The following is a 26,714-nucleotide window of genomic DNA, read 5'->3' as shown; positions in this document are numbered from 1 at the left end:
TCCATATTAATTACTAAGTGTCATTCTCTATCAAGGGCGTCTTAATTGTCCAGATCATTACAAGCATCACCAGTCAGTGACAGTGACAGAGGAGAACAACAACAGGCCTTGCACAGCTGATAAAAGGTTGGAGTTTGAGACTGCTGGCTCGTCAGTGAGGATTAATGCTGGGTTTGTAGCAACAGGAAAAGTAATTTCCTTTCTCTGGGAGAAAAGATTCATGCATCACCTGTAACTGCTCTAATGGTGATGTAACTGGTTTTGTGAAAACATGAATGGATGCAACTTCAGAACTTGGTGCGTGCCTCCTACCAGTTATGACTCAACTTTAATTGCTCCTGGACAGAATTCAGCAGTTAAATGCATGGTCACTGCCAGCACGCTCAGCCTGAGGTGAAGATAAAGAAAGGACTTTTCTTGTTAACCTGCCAATACAGAAATTTAGTGCACAGGACAGTTCAATCAACAACTGTTTGTCAGCTGTACGAAACTGTGTCTCCACATCAGCTAACATTTGAACTGCAAAAGCTTTGAATCAGTGAAATGTCCAGGTTTCTTTTGTACAGTCTTGTGTGTTGTCACCGAGCAGTAATGAGTGAGAGACTTTGGATCTGAAACCTTTACAAATAGTTATTTTCATATTTGCTTAAAATGACAGTGTAGAATTGACACATTGTAGCCTACATAGATACATGGCAGACTGCAACACCAAGCAGGAAGTGAGTGGTAGAAAAGTGGCACAGCACTGCCCCCATGTGAAATCCATGTGTGTGAATAGCATCTAGATTTTTAGGTAAGACCCTTCTGAGCGTTTTCTTTCATGTATCACAACAATAATGAGAGTGAGAGGCAATCATTTTAGTTCTCAGATTTATTTTATTCAGATCAGATTCATCTGATGTGATTTGCTTTAACATTCATCAGTCATGTTGCTAAGAAGGCTTTAACAAAATAAATCTGGTTTCAACATTTGATCGTGTTTCCTTGAGGTCAGGTTTACCTTCAGAAACTCTTGTTAAGTGATGTCAAACAGCAGAGTAAGAAATGCATCATGAATGGGTACAAATTTAGATTAAAATCAAGAGTTTCTGAAGGGAAAAAAATATATGGCTCTCCTTTTTAATAGCGTCTCAGGGAACTGGATGTTGAGACTGTGGACTTGGTAATAGTACCACCGCTCAGACCGCCATAACCACCAGACAAGCTGCCCCCATAGCCGAATCCACCACTGGAGCTCTGGAGTCCTGGAGCAGAAAAAAACCTGTAAGTGTTATCATTCCTCCATCTGTCAGTGTGGTGTGTTGGTTCACATATTACTTAAACTTACCACCTCCACTGGTCTGCTGCACGTGGATGGTTGCGTTGGAGCCTCCGCTGGCCAGTCTAATGGAGAAATAATGACGGGTTAGTTCTTCATTCAGAGTTGAAGCGGATGCTGCAGCCATGAATCTACATGAAATAATCAAGTTTATCCCACCTGGACTCCTCTCCTTCCAGCAGTTTCTTGTAGGTGGCGATTTCGTGTCCAGGGCCAGCTTGACATTCATCAGCTCCTGGTATTCACGCACCTGGCGAGCCATGTCCTGCTTGGCTCTCTGCAGAGCATCCTCCAGGTCCTTGATGCGGAGCCTGGCATCCTTCACTGCCAGCTCACCGCGCTCCTCAGCCTCTGCGATCTGAGCCTCAAGGCTGGCCCTCTGAGGAAAGTCATGTCACAGGTGGTTTAATAACTGCAAATCCTTTCAAACAATGAAGTGTGTTCATTAAAAGGCATCAGCCATGAGAAGGTCTTAAAATATACCTGTCCCTTGACAGCCTCAATCTCATTCTGAATACGGGCGATCATGCGGTTCAGCTCAGCAATCTCAGCTTTGGTTGTGCGCAGGTCATCTCCATACTGTCCGGCAGAGGTCTGCATCTCCTCGTACTATCATGAAAAACACAACAAGATGTATCAAGAACATGATCCAGAGGTGTTTAAAGAGACACAGGATATACCACAACTTAAATTTTTACTCACCTTCTGTTTGTACCAGCTCTCGGCTTCAGCCCTGCGGTTGGCAATGTCCTCATACTGAGCACGCACTTCAGCCACGATAGCATCCATGTCCAGGTTACGGCTGTTGTCCATCTCCACAATGACGGAGGTGTCCTTGATCTGGCTCTGCAGCTCACGAAGCTCCTACAGAACCAACGGTTGTTACACAACAGTTACCTCTGTCTGTTTGATTTACACGAGTGGATGATCATCAGCTTTAACTCAAATGGTTATTAGAGAATCATGAACAATGAGATACTATAGACACGTACAGCCTCATAGACGGCTCTGAGGAAGTTGATCTCATCCTGAAGAGCATCCACCCTGGCTTCCAGCTCCACCTTGTTCATGTAGGCAGCATCAACGTCCTGGAAGAAGACAGTCATGTAGAAGCAGGAAGTGTTACAACTGGTCACATTGTGCTAAACTCTGGAATTAAGATAATAATAATAATGATAATGATTGTCATCTTGATGTATTTGCACCTTCTTCAGGAGCACAAACTCATTTTCTGCAGCTCCACGTTTGAGGACTTCATCTTCATACCTGAAGAAACACGAGGCAACACTTTAGTAAATCTGCTCCACTTTGAACATCTGCTCACTGTCATGTATTTGTTGTATGTCATGCAAGCACTCACTTCTTCCTGAAGTCCTCAACCAGTCCCTGCATGTTTTTCAGTTCTCCCTCCAGCTTGACCTTCTCATTGCCCAGCCCGTCGAGCTGTCTGCGTAGGTTGGCAATGTAGGCCTCGAACATTGCATCAATGTTGGAGTGGGCGGTGGTCTGGTCCTGCAGGAGGCTCCATTTGGTCTCTAGCATCTTGTTCTGCTGCTCAAGGAAACGGACCTGCGGAGACACAAAACCAGGGATGAGTGTGAGATGTGTCAAAAAAGTATTTATATATATATATATATATATATATATATATATATATATTTATTTATCAAAGTGCATAGATTTGGTTTGGCTGCTGCTTTAATTGACTCTTGGAGTGATTAAGTGATTTGAAGAAAAACCATCATGTTTAATGTAAACAATCAATTGTATCTATTGGTAAGGTTGCTGTTACTGTACTGTATACTAAAGTTTTAACTTTCTAATCATTTCCTTTCAGTTACATGTTGAAGAAGAAAAATAAGACCATTCATTTCACACGTCAGTAGCTACTAAGATAATAAGGTCTCCAGTAAATTGTACAATCATAAAGAGTGCATAGGAACCAACCTTGTCAATGAAGGAGGCGAAGCGGTTGTTGAGGGTCTTGATCTGCTCCTTCTCCTGGGTGCGGACAGCCTGGATGGTGGGGTCAATCTCCAGGCTCAGAGGGGCCAGCAGGCTCTGGTTGACTGTGACAGCTGTGATGGGTGGAGGGATGAAGGCGCCTCCTGCTTGGCTAGAAGATAAACCATAGCCACTCATGCTTCCAGATGTGAAACCACCTCCATAGCCAGCACCAGAACCAAAGCCAGAACCAAAGCCAGAACCACCACCAGAACTGTAAGTGGCTCTTTGTACGGAGTAGTTGACTGGGGCAAGCGACCTCCTGGTGGAGCCACCCGAGCCTGAGACTGAGTATGACTTCCTCATCATCATGTTTGCAGTGGGAAAGGTTGTCAACTCTCTGAGAAGAGGAGAGCAGGAGATGAGATGTCGTCAAAAGGAGAGCCAAGTCCCTCTGAGTGTCTCACTGTGGCCCCTGCTGGCTTTTATGTCTTTGCTGAGTTGGGGGGGGGGGGAGGACTTACTGAGCCACCTCAACCTGTACTGTCACTTCTGATGTCCAGCCTCCCCTCCACCTCAGCCTCTGGCTCTGAATGCCAGGAGTGTCCAGTCCTGTAAAACAGGTAGGGAAGGATTGTCAGAAGATAAATTGTGACACACCCTGCACCAGGTATAGTGAAATGAATATTGGAGCTCAGAAGGGAGGGGATGTGTATGAGATGTTGTTTTGTTGTCACAGTTTTGTTGCTAAGTGATTTTTTTAAAATGAGCTGTAACATTAAATCACCTGTTTCATGTACCCTAAGTACTGTGTATGTGCTTGATTTCGTGGTGGTCAGCTGAGCTCACTGGCAGCAACGTTATTGTTCATATTTCACACAATGTTTAGTTTATATGAATCAACCCAGCAGTATCTTATCTTACTATACAATGATGAAAACTCTGTCTGTCTGTGGGTGTGTCTGTCTGTGTGTCTGTTCCACGTGTTTCTCCTCACTGACTTGGTCAATCCATGTGAAATTTGGCACAGTGGTAGAGGGTCATGGGAGGGTGCGAATGAAGCAGTATTACATCAATTGGCCAAAGGGGGGCGCTTTTGCAACCGATTGAAATTGCAAACTTTGAATGGACATATCTCATGCCCCATATGTCGTAGGGACATGAGACTTTGCACAGAGATGCCTCTCCTCGTGAGAAACAGATTTGCTTCAAGAACCCATAACTTCCGGTGATAGAGATTTTCCACCATTTTGAATTTTTTGAAAAACACTTAAAATCGATCTCTTCCTAGGAAGTTTGACCGATCTGCATGAAACTCAGTGAACATAATCTAGGGACCAATATCTAAAGTTCCCTCTTGGCAAAAGTTGGAAAACTTACTAAAACTGAGCTTCTATAAGGCAATGAATATTGCGGAGGGCGTGGCTCATCACATAAAGGTGTATAACATCTCAAGGGTTTCACCGATCACCACACAACTTTGTAGGCATATGACCATGCATAATCTGAGGGGATCCCTCCATTATTGACCCCATCAAACAAAATGGGGCGCTAGAGAGCTAATTTCTTATCTAGGCCGAACCGCCGTATTGATTTTTACTAGACTTGGTAGATATGTAGAACAGGACACCTCAAGGTGACTGGAGAAATTTAACTCTAATTTGCATCTGGGTGGCGCTATAACAACAGAAAAATGCTTAAAAATGGCTCAAATATGACGGATCGCTGTGGCTCCCCCTGTGGCTGAATGTCTTTGTTTTTCTAATTTTTGGTATGACTAAGTCATGGTATGGTATGCTGTACTCAATGGGTATGGACTAGTAAAAGTTATTAGCCATCTGTAAGAAGTCATCCTGTATAATGAGTACTTTTACTTTCTGGTACCTAAAGCAATTATGCTGTAATGATTTTTATACAGTGTTACTTAAATGAAATTTGAATCCATGGGGCTAATGCTACATGTGGCTATGTAATTGGTTTTTTTTTAGTCATTTCCAACATTGCCAACCTATATCTTTGTCACAGTTCAAATTATATTTAAATATATATATATATATATATATATATATATATATATATATATATATATATATATATATATACATATATATATATTAATGCTATACATTCACACTTACTTTAGCAACATATCTAATTCACTTAAGTAAAATCTGTAAAACTGCATTTTTCTCCCATCTTTGCATCAAATTGTCAGGACTTTGTCAGTTTCTTTTTAGCATCAAATATCATATCAGATTCAGCAACATATTGGAAGAATATAGAATATATGTTAAGACCAGCACAGCAGGTAGAAAATCTCACCAAATCATCTGTCAAATGATTGATTATGAGATGACCCAAACACAACCTGCTTTGCGAACATTTAACTGCCCAAACAAGTCATCCATATACATGTTGAGCAAGAACGGACACAATAAATCGCCCTGTCTAACCCCTTTACTGGCACGAAAGGACTCAGATAGAGCACCAACCCCCCTAACCTGTACGGTCACATAACACGACACAGGAGTCCTGAGATGGTGAGTAGATATTTAGGTCCTCCAAACCAGGCTTGCTTTTAGCCAATCTGTTTCTTTAAAGGCAAAAAACTGTAGCCAGTCAAGCAGCATTCTCGCTGTCATCTTGGCAGAGATGCTGACAGGGCTATAGGTGATAAATCACCTACCACTACTATTAATTTAACATGTTTTGTGTTCTATCTTTTATGAGAAAAACTAACACTAGCATAGAAATGTATAGTTCAACAGAGATATTTCACTCACTGAGTAACTTTAGCAAGTCCACGTGCCTTGTACAAGTGACTAAAGGTTGGAGTTTGAGACTGCTGGCTTGTCAGTGAGGATTAATGCTGCATTTGTAGCAACAGGAAAAGTAATTTCCTTTCTCTGAGAGAAAAGATGCATGCATCACCTGTAATTGCTCTAATGGTGATGTAACTGGTTTTGCGGGAAACATGAATGGATACAACTTCAGAATTTGGCACGTATGGGGTGCCGTTTGTAAAGTGACTTACACTGAAAATAACATCAACATTTTGCCACATTTAGCTTCAAACAATGTTTCACAAAGTGTTGTGAATTTTTTAACGTCACCTTTTACCACATTTACAGCAATATTTGTTAACTTAGAAATATATTAAATAGTTAAATCTAAATATTAAATGTGGCACCTAAATGTTAAATGTTAAATCTAAATATTAAATCTAAATCTAAATATTAAATCTAAATATTAAATCTAAATCTAAATGCTAAATCTAAATCTAAATGTTAAATGTTAAATCTAAATATTAAATCTAAATCTAAATCTAAATGTTAAATCTAAATGTTTTGGGTGGAACTAAATATTTAGCTAATATGCAAATTCACACTGCCGGTCACCGGAAGTACCAAAATAAAAGCTCGAGATGGTCAGACTCTGTTTATAGACTCAAATAACGAATTAAAACCAACTTAGCGGAAATGAACATTAATGAAATGAACACTTTACATTAACACAAAACAACACATCATGTTGTAACTAAGTTTAGACAGTTTAGAGTTAATGAGTCATTACAGACACCGCTAACGGGGTTAACAGCTAACGGTTAGCCCAGCTAATCTACGATAACCATGTTATTAATTTCAAAACATGCACACAGAAATAGTAATGTTTGTTCAATCATTGTGTTTATAGACTTTACAAACACCAGATTAGTCTAAACGGTGATATAGTAAAGTGAAAAATGTGAGATATTCATATATATATATGTAGCTAAAATCTGCTGGTTTTCTACCCGGAAGTATTTGTAAACAACAAAGTAATTCCCTCCGAAGGGACACTAACAACTCAAAGTACACGTCAAATAAAATTTCTCCAAACACGTTTCTTGTTATTTTAGGTAGTTATTATCACGCTAATGTTCAAGTGTTCATTTCCCCCATAAATTGGTTTTAATTCGTTATTTGATTCTATAAACAGTCTGACCATCTTGAGCTTTTATTTTGGTACTTCCGGTGACCGGCAGTGTGAATTTGCATATTAGCGAAATATTTAGTTTCACCCAGAACATTTAGATTTAACATTTAGCATTTAGATTCAGCATTGAGATTTAACATTTAGATTTAGATTTAGATTTAGCATTTAGACTCAGTAGTTAGATTTAGATTTAACATTTAGATTTGGATTTAATATTTAGATTTAGATTCAGCATTTAGATTTAGTATTTAGATTTAGATTTATCATTTAGATTTAGATTTAGCATTTAGATTTAACATTTAGGCCTCTAGTTTCGCAGACCGGGCGAGGCGGAGGTGCAGCGCACCTGTGCTTCACCAGCTGGGTGTGGCCAGGCGGATTTTGCAAGTTTGGCACACCGTGCGTGCTGGCGCAGCCACTCCTCTTTCCCACCTCCATCCCTCCTACTTGCGCAAGTCGGAAAGAGGGAGGAGAGAAGGCGTGGAGTGGGTTTTACCCAGCCGATTCACATCACACCAATCAAATGAGCCCCTCTCCTCGCCCTTAAATGCGCCGCGCAAAAGTGTAATGAGAGTTTACTCAATTCGCCATGGCAGAAGAGAGCAAGAGGAAACTGATGTTTTGGTCCGAGAGGTCCAAGCTCGCAGTGTCCAAATATAGGGAACTGCGAGCAAACCTCCACGGGTTTCCATTACGCATGCCAAACGTGCCAAACGGTGCCAATCCCCTTTGATCTGACATCAGATGTGACGGGACAGTCGATATAGAGATACATTTATGTGCTGATTGCAGATAGTTGCATTGAATAGTGTTTTTTTGGGTATTTATTGCATTGTTAATGTGCCTGACATTCTGGAAACCTGCCTGTGAGGTTTTGGTGACGTGTACACACTGTCCGGTCAGCCAAACTTCCGCTACACCGGCTGCGCTCCGCCTGCGCTGACAGTAGACCTGGTTTCAGCTGGCGAGCTTTTAGCGCACCTTCAGCGAAGCCTTTTGGCACGAAACTGTCACTGTGCCCAGCTGGATCTGTTGACACCTCCCCCTGCTGCGCCACCACACCCATCTCAGCGCACCTCGGTCTGCCAAACTACCAAACTGAGTGTGCCTCGGGTTGCGCTGCCAGAAACTAACTCTGCACGGGGTTCGGCACCCTGCACCACCCTGCACCGCGCCTAAACTAGAGGCCTTAGATTTAGATTTAATATTTAGATTTAACATTTAACATTTAGGTGCCACATTTAATATTTAGATTTAACTATTTAATATATTTCTAAGTTGACATATATTGCTGTAAATGTGGTAAAATGTGACATTAAAAAATTCACAACACTTTTTTAAACATTGTTTGAAGCTAAATGTGGCAAAATGTTGATGTTACTTTCAGCGTGAGCCACTTTACAAATGGCACCCCATAGGCGCGTGCCTTGTATCAATACTACTGTATGACTCAACCGTAATTCCTCTTGAACAGAATTCAGCACTTAAATGCATGATCACTGCCAGCACACTCAGCCTGAAGTGAAGATGAAGAAAGGATTTTTCTTGTTAACCTGCCAATACAGAAACTGAGTGCACAGGGCACATTTAAAAACACACCATTGTGTGTGCAGAAAATGATGCAGTTCAATCAACACAGTACTTTTTTGACCCAGTGGACACATAAGATAGAGATCTAAAATTAAAAGCATGCATTTTTTTTGGACACTTCCTCCTTCCTGTTGAAGAGAATAAGAGTGCTGTTAGTTTGAAAAAAATATGTATCGGTGGTATTTAGGCTTCTGTCTCTATATTTTGAGTGGCACAGGGTGGAATAGTGCTTACTCTGTGTGTCCTCCTGACTGTTTGTCTGCTGTGTGTGGGCAGTATCCTGGCTGCTCACAGTAACAGCACACATATACTTGGCTTGGCCCAGGACGTGAAGCAGGTAGGCTAATGAATTCACTGTGTGGTTAAATACTCTTTATGTTTGGCAGTCAAATGAGTTGCTGACTGGCTCAGAAAGTTTCTGTCATGATGAAGTCTGTACGGCATCAGCCACTGTCCCTTCCTCTTCCTCCTCACTCTCTGTGTGAGCCATGTTGGGCTTCCAGATCTAGTCATACCTAACCTGCCCAACAGGAGCTTACATCTGAGGAATTCTCTACGAAACTGTGTCTCCACATCAGCTACCATTTGAACTGCAAAAGCTTTTAATCCGTGAAATGTCCAGGTTTCTTTTGTCCAGTCTTGTGTGTTGTCACCGAGCAGTAATGAGTGAGAGATTTTGGATTTGAAACCTTTATGAATAGTTATTTTCATATTTACTTAAAATGACAGTGTAGAATTGACACATTGTAGCCTACATACATACACGGCAGACTACAACACCAAGCAGGAAGTGAGTGGTAGAAAAGTGGCACAGCACTGCCCCCATGTGAAATCCATGTGTGTGAATAGCATCTAGATATTTAGGTAAGACCCTTCTGAGCGTTTTCTTTCATGTATCACAACAATAATGAGAGTGAGAGGCAATCATTTTAGTTCTCAGATTTATTTTATTCAGATTCATCTGATGTGATTTGCTTTAACATTCATCAGTCATGTTGCTAAGAAGGCTTTAACTAAACAAATCTGGTTTCAACATTTGATCGTGTTTCCTTGAGGTCAGGTTTACCTTCAGAAACTCTTGTTAAGTGATGTCAAACAGCAGAGTAAGAAATGCATCATGAATGGATACTAATTTAGATTAAAATCAAGAGTTTCTGAAGGGAAAAAAATATATGGCTCTCCTTTTTAATAGCGTCTCATGGAACTGGATGTTGAGACTGTGGACTTGGTAATAGTACCACCGCCAGAGACCGCCATAACCACCAGACAAGCTGCCCCCATAGCCGAATCCACCACTGGAGCTCTGGAGTCCTGGAGCAGAAAAAAACCTGTAAGTGTTATCATTCCTCCATCTGTCAGTGTGGTGTGTTGGTTCACATATTACTTAAACTTACCACCTCCACTGGTCTGCTGCACGTGGATGGTTGCGTTGGAGCCTCCGCTGGCCAGTCTAATGGAGAAATAATGACGGGTTAGTTCTTCATTCAGAGTTGAAGCGGATGCTGCAGCCATGAATCTACATGAAATAATCAAGTTTATCCCACCTGGACTCCTCTCCTTCCAGCAGTTTCTTGTAGGTGGCGATTTCGATGTCCAGGGCCAGCTTGACATTCATCAGCTCCTGGTATTCACGCACCTGGCGAGCCATGTCCTGCTTGGCTCTCTGCAGAGCATCCTCCAGGTCCTTGATGCGGAGCCTGGCATCCTTCACTGCCAGCTCACCGCGCTCCTCAGCCTCTGCGATCTGAGCCTCAAGGCTGACCCTCTGAGGAAAGTCATGTCACAGGTAGTTTAATAACTCCAATTCTTTTCAAACAATGAAGTGTGTTCTTAAAAAGGCATCAGCCATGAGAAGGTCTTAAAATATACCTGTCCCTTGACAGCCTCAATCTCATTCTGAATACGGGCGATCATGCGGTTCAGCTCAGCAATCTCAGCTTTGGTTGTGCGCAGGTCATCTCCATACTGTCCGGCAGAGGTCTGCATCTCCTCGTACTATCATGAAAAACACAACAAGATGTATCAAGAACATGATCCAGAGGTGTTTAAAGAGACACAGGATATACCACAACTTAAATTTTTACTCACCTTCTGTTTGTACCAGCTCTCGGCTTCAGCCCTGCTGCGGTTGGCAATGTCCTCATACTGAGCACGCACTTCAGCCACGATAGCATCCATGTCCAGGTTACGGCTGTTGTCCATCTCCACAATGACGGAGGTGTCCTTGATCTGGCTCTGCAGCTCACGAAGCTCCTACAGAACCAACGGTTGTTACACAACAGTTACCTCTGTCTGTTTGATTTACACAACGAGTGGATGATCATCAGCTTTAACTCAAATGGTTATTAGAGAATCATGAACTATGAGATACTATAGACACGTACAGCCTCATAGACGGCTCTGAGGAAGTTGATCTCATCCTGAAGAGCATCCACCCTGGCTTCCAGCTCCACCTTGCTCATGTAGGCAGCATCAACGTCCTGGAAGAAGACAGTCATGTAGAAGCAGGAAGTGTTACAACTGGTCACATTGTGCTAAAACCTGGAATCAAGATAATAATAATAATAATGATAATGATTGTCATCTTGATGTTTTGTACCTTCTTCAGGAGCACAAACTCATTTTCTGCAGCTCCACGTTTGAGGACTTCATCTTCATACCTGAAGAAACACAAGGCAACACTTTAGTAAATCTGCTCCACTTTGAACATCTGCTCACTGTCATGTATTTGTTGTATGTCATGCAAGCACTCACTTCTTCTTGAAGTCCTCAACCAGGCCCTGCATGTTTCTCAGTTCTCCCTCCAGCTTGACCTTCTCACTGCCCAGCCCGTCAAGCTGTCTGCGCAGGTTGGCAATGTAGGCCTCGAACATTGCATCAATGTTGGAGTGGGCGGTGGTCTGGTCCTGCAGGAGGCTCCATTTGGTCTCCAGCATCTTGTTCTGCTGCTCAAGGAAACGGACCTGCGGAGACACAAAACCAGGGACGAGTGTGAGATGTGTCAAAAAAGTATTTCCTTCATATATGTATATATATATATATATATATATATATATATATATATGTGTGTGTGTATACATATATATTTATTTATTTATTTATCAAAGTGCATAGATTTGGTTTGGCTGCTGCTTTAATTGACTCTTGGAGTGATTAAGTGATTTGAAGAAAAACAATCATGTTTAATGTAAACAATCAATTGCATCTATTGGTAAGGTTGCTGTTACTGTACTGTATACTAAAGTTTTAACTTTCTAATCATTTCCTTTCAGTTACATGTTGAAGAAGAAAAATAAGACCATTCATTTCACATGTCAGTAGCTACTAAGATAATAAGGTCTCCAGTAAATTGTACAATCATAAAGAGTGCATAGAAACCAACCTTGTCAATGAAGGAGGCGAAGCGGTTGTTGAGGGTCTTGATCTGCTCCTTCTCCTGGTTGCGGACAAGCTGGATGGTGGGGTCAATCTCCAGGCTCAGAGGGGCCAGCAGGCTCTGGTTGACTGTGACAGCTGTGATGGGTGGAGGGATGAAGGTGCCTCCTGCTTGGCTAGAAGATAAACCATAGCCACTCATGCTTCCAGATGTGAAACCACCTCCATAGCCAGCACCAGAACCAAAGCCAGAACCAAAGCCAGAACCACCACCAGAACTGTAAATGGCTCTTTGTACGGAGTAGTTGACTGGGGCAAGCGACCTCCTGGTGGAGCCACCCGAGCCTGAGACTGAGTATGACTTCCTCATCATCATGTTTGCAGTGGGAAAGGTCGTCAACTCTCTGAGAAGAGGAGAGCAGGAGATGAGATGTCGTCAAAAGGAGAGCCAAGTCCCTCTGAGTGTCTCACTGTGGCCCCTGCTGTCTTTTATGTCTTTGCTGAGTTGGGGGGGGGGCAACGTACTGAGCCACCTCAACCTGTACTGTCACTTCTGATGTCCAGCCTCCCCTCCACCTCAGCCTCTGGCTTTGAATGCCAGGAGTGTCCAGTCCTGTAAAACAGGTAGGGAAGGATTGTCAGAAGATAAATTGTGACACACCCTGCACCAGGACAGACTGAAGGGGGAGAGTGTGAGAGGTAAACGAGTGGATTTAAAATGCAATTATGTAAAGAAAAAGAGCCTCTTTGGGTATAGTCTTCTTAATAGTCACAGGGCAGTGAAATGAATATTGGCGCTATAGCAACCGATTGAAATTGCAAACTTTGAATGGACATATCTCATGCCCCATATGTCGTAGGACATGAAACTTTGCACAGAGATGCCTCTCCTCATGAGAAACAGATTTGCTTCAAGAATCCATAACTTCTGGTTAACTTCCGATTTTCCACCATTTTGAATTTTTTGAAAAACACTTACAATCGATCTCTTCCTAGGAAGTTTGACCGATCTGCATGAAACTCAGTGAACATAATCTAGGAACCAATATCTAAAGTTCCCTCTTGGCAAAAGTTGGAAAACGTACTAAAACTGAGCTTCTATAAGGCAATGAATATTGCAGAGGGCGTGGCTCATCACATAAAGGTGTATAACATCTCAAGGGTTTCACCGATCACCACATAACTTTGTAGGCATATGACCACACATAATCTGAGAGGACCCCTCCATTATTGGCCTCATCAAACAAAATGGGGGTGCTAGAGAGCTAATTTCTTATCTAGTCCTAACCGCCATATTGGTTTTTACTAAACTTGGTAGATATGTAGAACAGGACGCCTCAAGGTGACTGGAGAAATTTAAATCTAATCGGCAACTGGGTGGCGCTATAACAACAGAAAAATGCTTAAAAATGGCTCAAATGCAACCGATCACTGTGGCTCCCCCTGTGGCTGAATGTTGTTTTTTTTCCTTCTAATTTTTGGTATGACTAAGACACATTCTTGGAACCCATCGGCTGTATTCGGCGTCTGTCTTCCGGCAGACGGCGATACACCCTCTGGGGGCAGATCCCCAATTTTTTGGCATTCCGTTTTGATTTGGGCGGAGGAGGCAAATTTACGTTTCCGTCTTCTGTTTACATATAAGTAAATACGCTGAACCATTGCGATGGATTCAGAATTTGCAGTGACGCCAATTACGTTCTGCCTCGTTAGTTAACCTCACGGACCATTTAACCTGGCAACAACTGCAGCTGGCTCAAATGTGATTGGTCAATATCACGTGGACTACAAACAGCCTACAACTGGAAACCAGGGCTCTTCCGCTCGTTTTCCGGAGGCAAGATCTCCGGGGTTTGCCGACAGACTCTACATTCACTGAATGTAGAGTCTGTATATAGAGACTAACTAAGACATGGTATGGTATGCTGTACTCAATGGGTATGGACTAGTGATACTTATTAGCCATCTGTAAGAAGTCATCCTGTATAATAAGTACTTTTACTTTCTGGTACCTAAAGCAATTATGCTGTAATGATTCTTATGTAGTGTTACTTAAATAAAATTTGAATCCATGGGGGCTAATGCTACATTTGGCTATGTAATTTTTTTTGTAATCATTTCCAACATTGTCAACCTATATCTTTGTCACAGTTCAAATTATGTTTAAATATATAAATATTAAAGCCATAACAAGGAACTTTTAACTGGATATGCAAAAGTTTCTCGTTTCTGCTGATGTCTGTGCGTGACCTACAACAGCAAATGAGACCATCGGTGTCAAGATAAGCTATTTCTATATAGGCCTAGGGTATATCCATACCTTTAGGAAACTGTCTCCGGGTCTGCCCCAGGTCGCTTCCAGGACGAAACGATTTACAGCACTCAGACGGCACACGTCATTTTACCTAGCTGCTTACACACAGAGAAAATCCAATCCTCGGGAAGTCAGGAAATCCTTCAGGATAAATGTTTTGTTCACTAGCGATCTAGCATTTACCAGCCCAATCCTGGCAGGAGCCGGCGGGTCCATGGCGTTAGCTGTCCGGGGAGCCACAAACAGAGGCCGCAGGTTCACCCCACGCCAGCGGGGACGAGGAGAGCAGGGGCCGCGGGGCTGCGGGGCTGGAACACCTCATCCGGGCCAACGACAGGTACCAGCCAGGCATCGACAGGGTCCAGCAAGTGCTGAGAAATAAAGAGGCGAGGCACCGCTCCATATTCAGTCCAAGAAGCCGTGGAAGTGCTCACCAAACAGGCCTTCAGCCTTACCAGCTGACCGCTGCGTTTACCCCGGTGGCAGTGGCGCTTACGCCGGAGAGGTGGAGCTGGGATGCGGCAGAGGTGAGCTGGGATCCCCGATAGGAGCGGGGACAAAGTTTTCCCATCTTGTTGTTTCATTCATCCCAAAAACAAACACATGCATGAGCCAGGTAAGCGTCTTTATGACAATATGCGCTAGAGCTCATGGGAAATGTAGGCTTCATTCTGGCAAAACACTACCGCTTTTGTCCACAGGGTCGCCAAAATCAACTCAAAATGAAAGTTCCGTGTAGGGGCTTTAATGCTATACATTCACACTTACTTTAGCAACATATCTAATTCACTTAAGTAAAACCTGTAAAACTGCATTTTTCTCCCGTCGTTGCATCAAATTGTCAGGACTTTGTCAGTTTCTTTTTAGCATCAAATATCATATCAGATTCAGCAACATACTGGAAGAATATAGAATATATGTTAAGACCAGCACAGCAGGTAGAAAATCTCACCAAATCATCTGTCAAATGATTGATTATGAGATGACCCAAACACAACCTGCTTTGCGAACATTTAACTGCCCAAACAAGTCATCCATATACATGTTGAGCAAGAACGGACACAATAAATCGCCCTGTCTAACCCCTTTACTGGCACGAAAGGACTCAGATAGAGCACCAACCCCCCTAACCTGTACGGTCACATAACACGACACAGGAGTCCTGAGATGGTGAGTAGATATTTAGGTCCTCCAAACCAGGCTTGCTTTTAGCCAATCTGTTTCTTTAAAGGCAAAAAACTGTAGCCAGTCAAGCAGCATTCTCGCTGTCATCTTGGCAGAGATGCTGACAGGGCTATAGGTGATAAATCATCTACCACTACTATTAATTTAAAATGTTTTGTGTTCTATCTTTTATGAGAAAAACTAACTCTAGCATAGAAATGTATAGTTCAACAGAGAGATTTCACTCACTGAGTGACTTCAGCAAGTCCACGTGCCTTGTACAAGTGATAAAAGGTTGGAGTTTGAGACTGCTGGCTTGTCAGTGAGGATTAATGCTGCATTTGTAGCAACAGGAAAAGTAATTTCCTCTCTCTGGGAGAAAAGATGCATGCATCACCTGTAATTGCTCTAATGGTGATGTAACTGGTTTTGCAGGAAACATGAATGGATACAACGTCAGAATTTGGCGCATGCCTTGTATCAATACTACTGTATGACTCAACCGTAATTCCTCTTGAACAGAATTCAGCACTTAAATGCATGATCACTGCCAGCACACTCAGCCTGAAGTGAAGATGAAGAAAGGATTTTTCTTGTTAACCTGCCAATACAGAAACTGAGTGCACAGGGCACATTTAAAAACACACCATTGTGTGTGCAGAAAATGATGCAGTTCAATCAACACAGTACTTTTTTGACCCAGTGGACACATAAGATAGAGATCTAAAATTAAAAGCATGCATTTTTTTGGACACTTCCTCCTTCCCGTTGAAGAGAATAAGAGTGCTATTAGTTTGAAAAAAATATGTATCGGTGGTATTTAGGCTTCTGTCTCTATATTTTGAGTGGCACAGGGTGGAATAGTGCTTACTCTGTGTGTCCTCCTGACTGTTTGTCTGCTGTGTGTGGGCAGTATCCTGGCTGCTTACAGTAACAGCACACATATACTTGGCTTGGCCCAGGATGTGAAGCAGGTAGGCTAATGAATTCACTGTGTGGTTAAATACTCTTTATGTTTGGCAGTCAAATGAGTTGCTGACTGGCTCAGAAAGTTTCTGTCATGATGAAGTCTGTACGGCATCAGCCACTGTCCCTTCCTCTTCCTCCTCACTCTCTGTGTGAGCCATGTTGGGCTTCCAGATCTAGTCATACCTAACCTGCCCAACAGGAGCTTACATCTGAGGAATTCTCTACGAAACTGTGTCTCCACATCAGCTACCATTTGAACTGCAAAAGCTTTTAATCAGTGAAATGTCCAGGTTTCTTTTGTCCAGTCTTGTGTGTTGTCACCGAGCAGTAATGAGTGAGAGATTTTGGATTTGAAACCATTACGAATAGCTATTTTCATATTTACTTAAAATGACAGTGTAGAATTGACACATTGTAGCCTACATAGATACATGGCAGACTACAACACCAAGCAGGAAGTGAGTGGTAGAAAAGTGGCACAGCACTGCCCCCATGTGAAATCCATGTGTGTGAATAGCATCTAGATATTTAGGTAAGACCCTTCTGAGCGTTTTCTTTCATGTATCACAACAATAATGAGAGTGAGAGGCAATCATTTTAGTTCTCAGATTTATTTTATTCAGATTCATCTGATGTGATTTGCTTTAACATTCATCAGTCATGTTGCTAAGAAGGCTTTAACTAAACAAATCTGGTTTCAACATTTGATCGTGTTTCCTTGAGGTCAGGTTTACCTTCACAAACTCTTGTTAAGTGATGTCAAACAGCAGAGTAAGAAATGCATCATGAATGGATACTAATTTAGATTAAAATCAAGAGTTTCTGAAGGGAAAAAAATATATGGCTCTCCTTTTTAATAGCGTCTCATGGAACTGGATGTTGAGACTGTGGACTTGGTAATAGTACCACCGCTCAGACCGCCATAACCACCAGACAAGCTGCCCCCATAGCCGAATCCACCACTGGAGCTCTGGAGTCCTGGAGCAGAAAAAAACATGTAAGTGTTATCATTCCTCCATCTGTCAGTGTGGTCTGTTGGTTCACATATAACTTATGATAATGATGTATAAAATTTGAAACTTACCACCTCCACTGGTCTGCTGCACATGGATGGTTGCGTTGGAGCCTCCGCTGGCCAGTCTAATGGAGAAATAATGACGGGTTAGTTCTTCATTCAGAATTGAAGCGGATGCTGCAGCCATGAATCTACATGAAATAATCAAGTTTATCCCACCTGGACTCCTCTCCTTCCAGCAGTTTCTTGTAGGTGGCGATTTCGATGTCCAGGGCCAGCTTGACATTCATCAGCTCCTGGTATTCACGCACCTGGCGAGCCATGTCCTGCTTGGCTCTCTGCAGAGCATCCTCCAGGTCCTTGATGCGGAGCCTGGCATCCTTCACTGCCAGCTCACCGCGCTCCTCAGCCTCTGCGATCTGAGCCTCAAGGCTGACCCTCTGAGGAAAGTCATGTCACAGGTGGTTTAATAACTGCAAATCCTTTCAAACAATGAAGTTTGTTTATAAAAAGGCATCAGCCATGAGAAGGTCTTAAAATATACCTGTCCCTTGACAGCCTCAATCTCATTCTGAATACGGGCGATCATGCGGTTCAGCTCAGCAATCTCAGCTTTGGTTGTGCGCAGGTCATCTCCATACTGTCCGGCAGAGGTCTGCATCTCCTCGTACTATCATGAAAAACACAACAAGATGTATCAAGAACATGATCCAGAGGTGTTTAAAGAGACACAGGATATACCACAACTTAAATTTTTACTCACCTTCTGTTTGTACCAGCTCTCGGCTTCAGCCCTGCTGCGGTTGGCAATGTCCTCATACTGAGCACGCACTTCAGCCACGATAGCATCCATGTCCAGGTTACGGCTGTTGTCCATCTCCACAATGACGGAGGTGTCCTTGATCTGGCTCTGCAGCTCACGAAGCTCCTACAGAACCAACGGTTGTTACACAACAGTTACCTCTGTCTGTTTGATTTACACAACGAGTGGATGATCATCAGCTTTAACTCAAATGGTTATTAGAGAATCATGAACTATGAGATACTATAGACACGTACAGCCTCATAGACGGCTCTGAGGAAGTTGATCTCATCCTGAAGAGCATCCACCCTGGCTTCCAGCTCCACCTTGTTTATGTAGGCAGCATCAACGTCCTGGAAGAAGACAGTCATGTAGAAGCAGGAAGTGTTACAACTGGTCACATTGTGCTAAACCCTGGAATTAAGATAATAATAATAATGATAATGATTGTCATCTTGATGTTTTGTACCTTCTTCAGGAGCACAAACTCATTTTCTGCAGCTCCACGTTTGAGGACTTCATCTTCATACCTGAAGAAACACAAGGCAACACTTTAGTAAATCTGCTCCACTTTGAACATCTGCTCACTGTCATGTATTTGTTGTATGTCATGCAAGCACTAACTTCTTCCTGAAGTCCTCAACCAGGCCCTGCATGTTTCTCAGTTCTCCCTCCAGCTTGACCTTCTCACTGCCCAGCCCGTCGAGCTGTCTGCGCAGGTTGGCAATGTAGGCCTCGAACATTGCATCAATGTTGGAGCGGGTGGTGGTCTGGTCCTGTAGGAGGCTCCATTTGGTCTCCAGCATCTTGTTCTGCTGCTCAAGGAAACGGACCTGCGGAGACACAAAACCAGGGAAGAGTGTTCAAGAGTGAAAAAGAATCATGTTTAATGTAAACAATCAATTGCATCTATTGGTAAGGTTGCTGTTACTGTACTGTATACTAAAGTTTTAACTTTCTAATCATTTCCTTTCAGTTACATGTTGAAGAAGAAAAATAAGACCATTCATTTCACACGTCAGTAGCTACTAAGATAATAAGGTCTCCAGTAAATTGTACAATCATAAAGAGTGCATAGGAACCAACCTTGTCAATGAAGGAGGCGAAGCGGTTGTTGAGGGTCTTGATCTGCTCCTTCTCCTGGGTGCGGACAGCCTGGATGGTGGGGTCAATCTCCAGGCTCAGAGGGGCCAGCAGGCTCTGGTTGACTGTGACAGCTGTGATGGGTGGAGGGATGAAGGCGCCTCCTGCTTGGCTAGAAGATAAACCATAGCCACTCATGCTTCCAGATGTGAAACCACCTCCATAGCCAGCACCAGAACCAAAGCCAGAACCAAAGCCAGAACCACCACCAGAACTGTAAGTGGCTCTTTGTACGGAGTAGTTGACTGGGGCAAGCGACCTCCTGGTGGAGCCACCCGAGCCTGAGACTGAGTATGACTTCCTCATCATCATGTTTGCAGTGGGAAAGGTTGTCAACTCTCTGAGAAGAGGAGAGCAGGAGATGAGATGTCGTCAAAAGGAGAGCCAAGTCCCTCTGAGTGTCTCACTGTGGACTCTGCCGGCTTTTATGTCTTTGCTGAGTAAGGGGGCGGGGGGAGGACTTACTGAGCCACCTCAACCTGTACTGTCACTTCTGATGTCCAGCCTCCCCTCCACCTCAGCCTCTGGCTCTGAATGACAGGATTCCAGTCACCTAACCTGCCCAACAGGGGCTTGCATCTGAGGAATTCTCTACAGATCTTAGCTCTCTCATTTTTAACTACTGCACACCCTCAGTCCCAGTGAGGAAGTGGCTGTAGGGTTGCAGAAGTCTCAGGCACCATTTCTCTGCCATCATGCTCACGTTTCTTGTGCTCCTCTTCCACAGGTGTCTTGTGCTCATCAGCTGTGTGCGGTCAAGACAGGATAAAATATGTCTTTTCTGTCCATGGAGTTTAAAGGGAGGCCTGTCAAGGTTTGAGCTGTCACTCCGTGAGCAGCATGGGTTTGGTTTATGACAGAATCCATCGTACAGGCAGATTCAGATAATGTACTCAACATAAACTAGCAGGTAACAGAGCATTTGCATTGTTGGGAAGATTACTTTTTAAATGGTTACAGACTAATTACGCTGTTAAAATATAATAAGTAATGTAACTATTTCACTTTGGTTATCAAAATAATGTAACTTATAAATTCTATTGATTACTTTTCTAACAGATGTTTGAAACTGAGCAACAAAGCAACTTTTATTGCCTAATGCTGTGAGAAAGCGCAAACAAGGTAACACACTGCAACAGCTCAGCAAGGAGCAGAGTAGGGAAAATGGCAGCGCTCCATGCTGACAGGCAGGAAGGAGAGCACACAATGGTGTCACCCGATATCAGTCACATGCTCTGTTCCTGCTCAGAGCAATGCACAGTACTTTGATTGGCAGGCTAGAGGTGGTGCAAATTCAAACAAGAACCAGTTCAAAACAAACATTTTAGCACATACTGCCAAATAAATGGAGCCTGTCTGGACATAGAGACAGCTTCTTCTAAGCCATCCTACCCCGATGGTGTTGCTGTCAAATTTGTCCCAGCAGCTTTGCTGACTGGCCTTGTCAGGAAATATGCCAAAAGAAGGCATTCCCACATGACAAAAAGATGCAAAGCAATAAAGCGTATGTTATGTTCTACACATAAGCTTTTTACCAAATAGAGTATATGCAGATGTGACATTTTTAACACCAACATTTTGTTTAGAAACTGTAATTTACTGACATATTTTTCTCAGTAAGTGTTATGGATTACAGTCATATTTATTGTGTAACTGAATCATGCAACTCCGTAACATGAATCTAGTTACTCCAAAACACTAGTGACAATCCACAGCCACTCTAAGATATGGCAAAACTGAGCATGCCCATGACAGCTGATGTTTAAACTGCAAAAGCAGTTCAGTGGTGAAATATCAAAGTCTCTGTTTTTCAGTTTTTGTGTGTCCTTGCTGAGTTGTAAGGAGTGAAGCTTTGTGGATATAAAACCTTTATGAATCATGATTTTCATATTTACTAGAAGTGACAGTGTAGAATTCACAGCCAGAGTTTCAGCATTATTTAAGTGTGAATTAAAGGTTGATTGTGGATCAAGATTGAGTCACTAATGAATTTTGCTTTGATTTTACAAAGTGAATCAGTGTTGATTTTACAATGCCCTTTCGGTGTCTTACTTTTCAACATGGAGGAATCACAGTTTTGTGTTGAATTAGGTATTGATTTTGCAAACCGAATCAACACTGACATTTTTTTGCAGCGTTTTCAGCACTGAATGAACTATTGATTGAGTTTTATTTTCATTCTTCATGGTGCACATTTTGCATTCAAATAAGATAAAACATATTATAACTGGATCAACAACACTGACTGAATCCATTGATGTAGATTTCTGGTGGGACGCAGGGGACACATCCCCCTCAGTATTTCAACATGAGTATTTGTCCCCCACAATTAAAACAGGAAAGTTGAAGAAGATTTTTGGTTGAGATCATTTTAAACATTTACATGCAGAAAAGGCACAAATTGGTGCATAGAAATTCACCAGAATGCAGGAAGTTAAGTGCTTGATGCTCAAGAGGTCATTTCATACTCTGAATCACAGATCTCACACAGCTCCTTTAAGTAAAACCCTCCTGTGCTGTTTCTTTCATTTGTGACAACAATAATGAGAGTGAGAGGCAGTCATTTTAGTTCTCAGATTTATTTTATTCAGATTCATTTGATGTCAGTTGCTGCAACATTTATCAGTCATGTTGCGAGGAAGTGGCTTTCACAAAAATAAATCTGGTTTCAACATTGTCTCATCTTGAAGGGAAGGAGAGGTAAAACTAAGCATGGAACCATTTGGCAGAACGGTAAAATGAACAAATCAATAGCCAATCAGTTCAAAGGGAAACTGTAAACATTTATCATGCAAATTTTAAATTTTGTGTTTCTCCAGTGATCAGATTCGGTCAGTGACTTGTTCCCCTTACTAAAATCAGCACTCAAATGTAGGAATGAGGACATACACCCAAAACTGGAGCATAAGAATTAAGTTGTCCTGCACATATGATACACATGATCTTATCTCAGACCAGTTTATTAGTGCACTACAGTACAAAGAGTATCTAAGTTGACAGAATTGAGTACAGATTTTCAAATGCTTTCCTTGCTTAGTTTTTACGCTCCTTAAAAACCTTGTGTCTGTATTTCTTGAATGTCAGTGCAGAAAGGACTGACCTGGCCCTTGTGTGTTTAAGGCCATGTTTACCTTCAGAAACTCTTGTTAAATGTTGTTAATCAGAGCGGAGTAAGAAATGCAGCCAGTCATCCCTGAAACACAGTTGGTAGCAGTGTAACACAATATATCCAGCTATCTTGTTGAGCATGCTTTACAGTACTGCATAGCACCATGAATGGGTACAAATTTAGATTCAATTCAAGAGTTTTTGAAGGGGAAGAGGGACGGCTCTCCTTTTTAATAGCGTCTCATGGAACTGGATGTTGAGACTGTGGACTTGGTAATAGTACCACCACTCAGACCGCCATAACCACCAGACAAGCTGCCCCCATAGCCGAATCCACTGCTGGAGCTCTGGAGTCCTGGAGCAGAAAAAAACATGTAAGTGTTATCATTCCTCCATCTGTCAGTGTGGTCTGTTGGTTCACATATTACTTATGATAATGATGTATAAAATTTGAAACTTACCACCTCCACTGGTCTGCTGCACGTGGATGGTTGCGTTGGAGCCTCCGCTGGCCAGTCTAATGGAGAAATAATGACGGGTTAGTTCTTCATTCAGAGTTGAAGCTGATGCTGCAGCCATGAATCTACATGAAATAATCAAGTTTATCCCACCTGGACTCCTCTCCTTCCAGCAGTTTCCTGTAGGTAGCGATTTCGATGTCCAGGGCCAGCTTGACGTTCATCAGCTCCTGGTATTCACGCACCTGGCGAGCCATGTCCTGCTTGGCTCTCTGCAGAGCATCCTCCAGGTCCCTGATGCGGAGCTTGGCATCCTTCACTGCCAGCTCACCGCGCTCCTCAGCCTCTGCGATCTGAGCCTCAAGGCTGGCCCTCTGAGGAAAGTCATGTCACAGGTGGTTTAATAACTGCAAATCCTTTCAAACAATGAAGTGTGTTCATTAAAAGGCATCAGCCATGAGAAGGTCTTAAAATATACCTGTCCCTTGACAGCCTCAATCTCATTCTGAATACGGGCGATCATGCGGTTCAGCTCAGCAATCTCAGCTTTGGTTGTGCGCAGGTCATCTCCATACTGTCCGGCAGAGGTCTGCATCTCCTCGTACTATTATAAAAAACACAACAAGATGTATCAAGAACATGATCCAGAGGTGTTTAAAGAGACACAGGATATACCACAACTTAAATTTTTACTCACCTTCTGTTTGTACCAGCTCTCGGCTTCAGCCCTGCTGCGGTTGGCAATGTCCTCATACTGAGCACGCACTTCAGCCACGATAGCATCCATGTCCAGGTTACGGCTGTTGTCCATCTCCACAATGACGGAGGTGTCCTTGATCTGGCTCTGCAGCTCACGAAGCTCCTACAGAACCAACAGTTGTTACACAACAGTTACCTCTGTCTGTTTGATTTACACAACGAGTGGATGATCATCAGCTTTAACTCAAATGGTTATTAGAGAATCATGAACTATGAGATACTATAGACACGTACAGCCTCATAGACGGCTCTGAGGAAGTTGATCTCATCCTGAAGAGCATCCACCCTGGCTTCCAGCTCCACCTTGTTCATGTAGGCAGCATCAACATCCTGGAAGAAGACAGTCATGTAGAAGCAGGAAGTGTTACAACTGGTCACATTGTGCTAAACCCTGGAATTAAGATAATAATAATAGTCATGATAATGGTCATCTTGATGTATTTGCACCTTCTTCAGGAGCACAAACTCATTCTCTGCAGCTGCACGTTTGTTGATTTCATCTTCATACCTGAAGAAACACGAGGCAACACTTTAGTAAATCTGCTCCACTTTGAACATCTGCTCACTGTCATGTATTTGTTGTATGTCATGCAAGCACTCACTTCTTCTTGAAATCCTCAACCTGGCCCTGCATGTTTCTCAGTTCTCCCTCCAGCTTGACCTTCTCATTGCCCAGCCCGTCGAGCTGTCTGCGCAGGTTGGCAATGTAGGCCTCGAACATTGCATCAATGTTGGAGCGGGTGGTGGTCTGGTCCTGCAGGAGGCTCCATTTGGTCTCTAGCATCTTGTTCTGCTGCTCAAGGAAACGGACCTGTGGAGACACAAAACCAGGGAAGAGTGTCAGATGTTGTTACAGAAAGCATTTTCTATAAATAATAGTTAATAAATAGCCTCAATTGAAAAAAATCAGGACATTTTTAATGGGAGGTATTAGTGCAAAACTGATTTGAAGGGTGTGTCCTTGGTGTCGTTGTTGCCTACATGATTGTGTAGATAGCTACAAATTGTAATTGCTACACCCTTGTGACGACAATCGTAATTTATGATGGCATTTATTCATGTTTGCTGTTCAAGCAATTTCAGTAGTGCTCACACATCATCAATTTTTCCTTCTTAAAACAAAATGTTCTTTCCAGATTTTTCATGTGCTTGTGGCTTTAAGTGTTTCACATATTGTATCTGTCTTTTCCTATGACTCTTTGTGCATGCTCAGTTGCATGCTATGAAGGCCACACAGTCACTCCGGCTATAAAAAAAACTAGGTGTGGCAGATAAAGAAGACAAAGCAGTGCACTATTATGGGATGAGTGCTTTGTTTTGTGAGTTTTTGTCCAAGTGCCAACCTATAGTGTTTAGAGAGTCTGACTCTACAAAAAGAACAACTCCTCATATAGCTTGCATGAAAATATTAACACATATGTGTGATTGTAGCATAAAAGACAAGTGAAAGTGGATTTACTGCTCTGCACTTCTCTGTACAGTCTTGTTGCCCATAACAACCAGGTGATAGGTGCAATGTGCAAATGACAGACTTTGAACTCTGTGGGCATAGTGCACACAGATTCCTATTTTCTCCACCAGACTCCCAGGTAAGGGATGGGTGAGTCACTGCAATATAATCCCCACCCATGTTTAGATAGTGGGCAGAGAGGCCGCCACAGGCTCAGAGAGGGCAACAGGCCAACTTTGGATTTGCCAGTGTAAGATGGGGTCACAATCAGTGACAGAACTTTGAGATTTTTATATGCTTCCCAGAGGCTGTAAATCACTGATGGATACAACATCACAGACATAAGATCCACAGTTGTCTTGCTTTGTCAGCTCTGCACATATTGGGCAGATTGCTGTGACAATACTATAAATTGTTATATTTCTAGTCATTTCTTTTTAACTACAGGATAAAGAAGTAAAATCAGACCCCTCGCTTTAATTGTCAACACTAAGATTATGATGCCTCCAGTAAATTATACATGAGACAGTCATGCAGAGCGCACAGGAACCAACCTTGTCAATGAAGGAGGCGAAGCGGTTGTTGAGGGTCTTGATCTGCTCCTTCTCCTGGGTGCGGACAGCCTGGATGGTGGGGTCAATCTCCAGGCTCAGAGGGGCCAGCAGGCTCTGGTTGACTGTGACAGCTGTGATGGGTGGACAGCTGAAGGTACCTCCAACTTGGCTAGAAGATAAACCATAGCCACCCACACTTCCAGATGTGAAACCAGCTCCATAGCTAGCACCAGAACCAAAGCCAGAACCAAAGCCAGAACCAAAGCCAGAACCACCACCAGAACTGTAAGTGGTTCTTTGTACGGAGTAGTTGACTGGGGCAAGCGACCTCCTGCTGGAGCCACCCGAGCCTGAGACTGAGTATGACTTCCTCATCATCATGTTTGCAGTGGGAAAGGTTGTCAACTCTCTGAGAAGAGGAGAGCAGGCGATGAGATGTCGTCAAAAGGAGAGCCAAGTCCCTCTGAGTGTCTCACTGTGGACTCTGCCGGCTTTTATGTCTTTGCTGAGTAAGGGGGAGGATCCTCTTCAGCCGCTGTAACCTGTACTCTCACTTTTGCTGTACAGCCTCCCCTCCACCTCAGCCTACACGCCTCTGGCTCTGAATGACAGGAGTGGCCAATCCCGTAAAACAGGTAGGGAGGGATCGTGAGGAGATAAGCTGTGACACACCCTGCACTGGGACATGCTGAAGGAGAAGAGTGTGAGAGGTAAAGAAGTGGAGTGAAAATTTGATTATGTAAGGAAAAAAGAAGGGCCTCTTTGAGTCTGTAACT

General features: G+C 42.9%; 2 protein-coding genes and 2 pseudogenes across 2 annotated transcripts; all 4 read right to left on the bottom strand.

Annotated features, from left to right (window-relative positions):
• Window positions 1-1,099: 1,099 nt before the first annotated feature.
• Window positions 1,100-3,707, bottom strand: LOC125900469 (keratin, type II cytoskeletal 8-like; annotated as a pseudogene).
• A 6,047-nt stretch (window positions 3,708-9,754) lies between these two features.
• On the bottom strand, window positions 9,755-12,593 carry LOC125900397 (keratin, type II cytoskeletal 8-like; annotated as a pseudogene).
• Window positions 12,594-17,244: 4,651 nt separating this feature from the next.
• On the bottom strand, window positions 17,245-19,991 carry LOC125900331 (keratin, type II cytoskeletal 8-like). The gene is made up of 9 exons (XM_049595276.1): window positions 19,553-19,991; window positions 19,091-19,299; window positions 18,936-18,996; window positions 18,724-18,819; window positions 18,428-18,592; window positions 18,209-18,334; window positions 17,884-18,104; window positions 17,734-17,789; window positions 17,245-17,627 (listed from the first exon to the last, which is right to left on the bottom strand). The coding sequence occupies exons 1-9, from the start codon at window positions 19,919-19,921 to the stop codon at window positions 17,503-17,505; spliced, it is 1,428 nt and encodes a 475-aa protein (XP_049451233.1). The 5' UTR covers window positions 19,922-19,991; the 3' UTR covers window positions 17,245-17,502.
• Window positions 19,992-22,172: 2,181 nt separating this feature from the next.
• LOC125900238 (keratin, type II cytoskeletal 8-like) lies at window positions 22,173-26,414 on the bottom strand. Its single transcript, XM_049595170.1, has 9 exons — window positions 25,939-26,414; window positions 24,537-24,745; window positions 24,382-24,442; window positions 24,169-24,264; window positions 23,873-24,037; window positions 23,654-23,779; window positions 23,329-23,549; window positions 23,179-23,234; window positions 22,173-23,072 (listed from the first exon to the last, which is right to left on the bottom strand). The coding sequence occupies exons 1-9, from the start codon at window positions 26,317-26,319 to the stop codon at window positions 22,948-22,950; spliced, it is 1,440 nt and encodes a 479-aa protein (XP_049451127.1). The 5' UTR covers window positions 26,320-26,414; the 3' UTR covers window positions 22,173-22,947.
• Window positions 26,415-26,714: the final 300 nt, after the last annotated feature.

The sequence above is a fragment of the Epinephelus fuscoguttatus genome, linkage group LG1 (genome assembly GCF_011397635.1).
Source record: "Epinephelus fuscoguttatus linkage group LG1, E.fuscoguttatus.final_Chr_v1".
In the NCBI taxonomy this organism is placed as follows: Eukaryota; Metazoa; Chordata; class Actinopteri; order Perciformes; family Serranidae; genus Epinephelus; species Epinephelus fuscoguttatus.
This window is presented reverse-complemented; position numbering and strand designations above follow the sequence as displayed.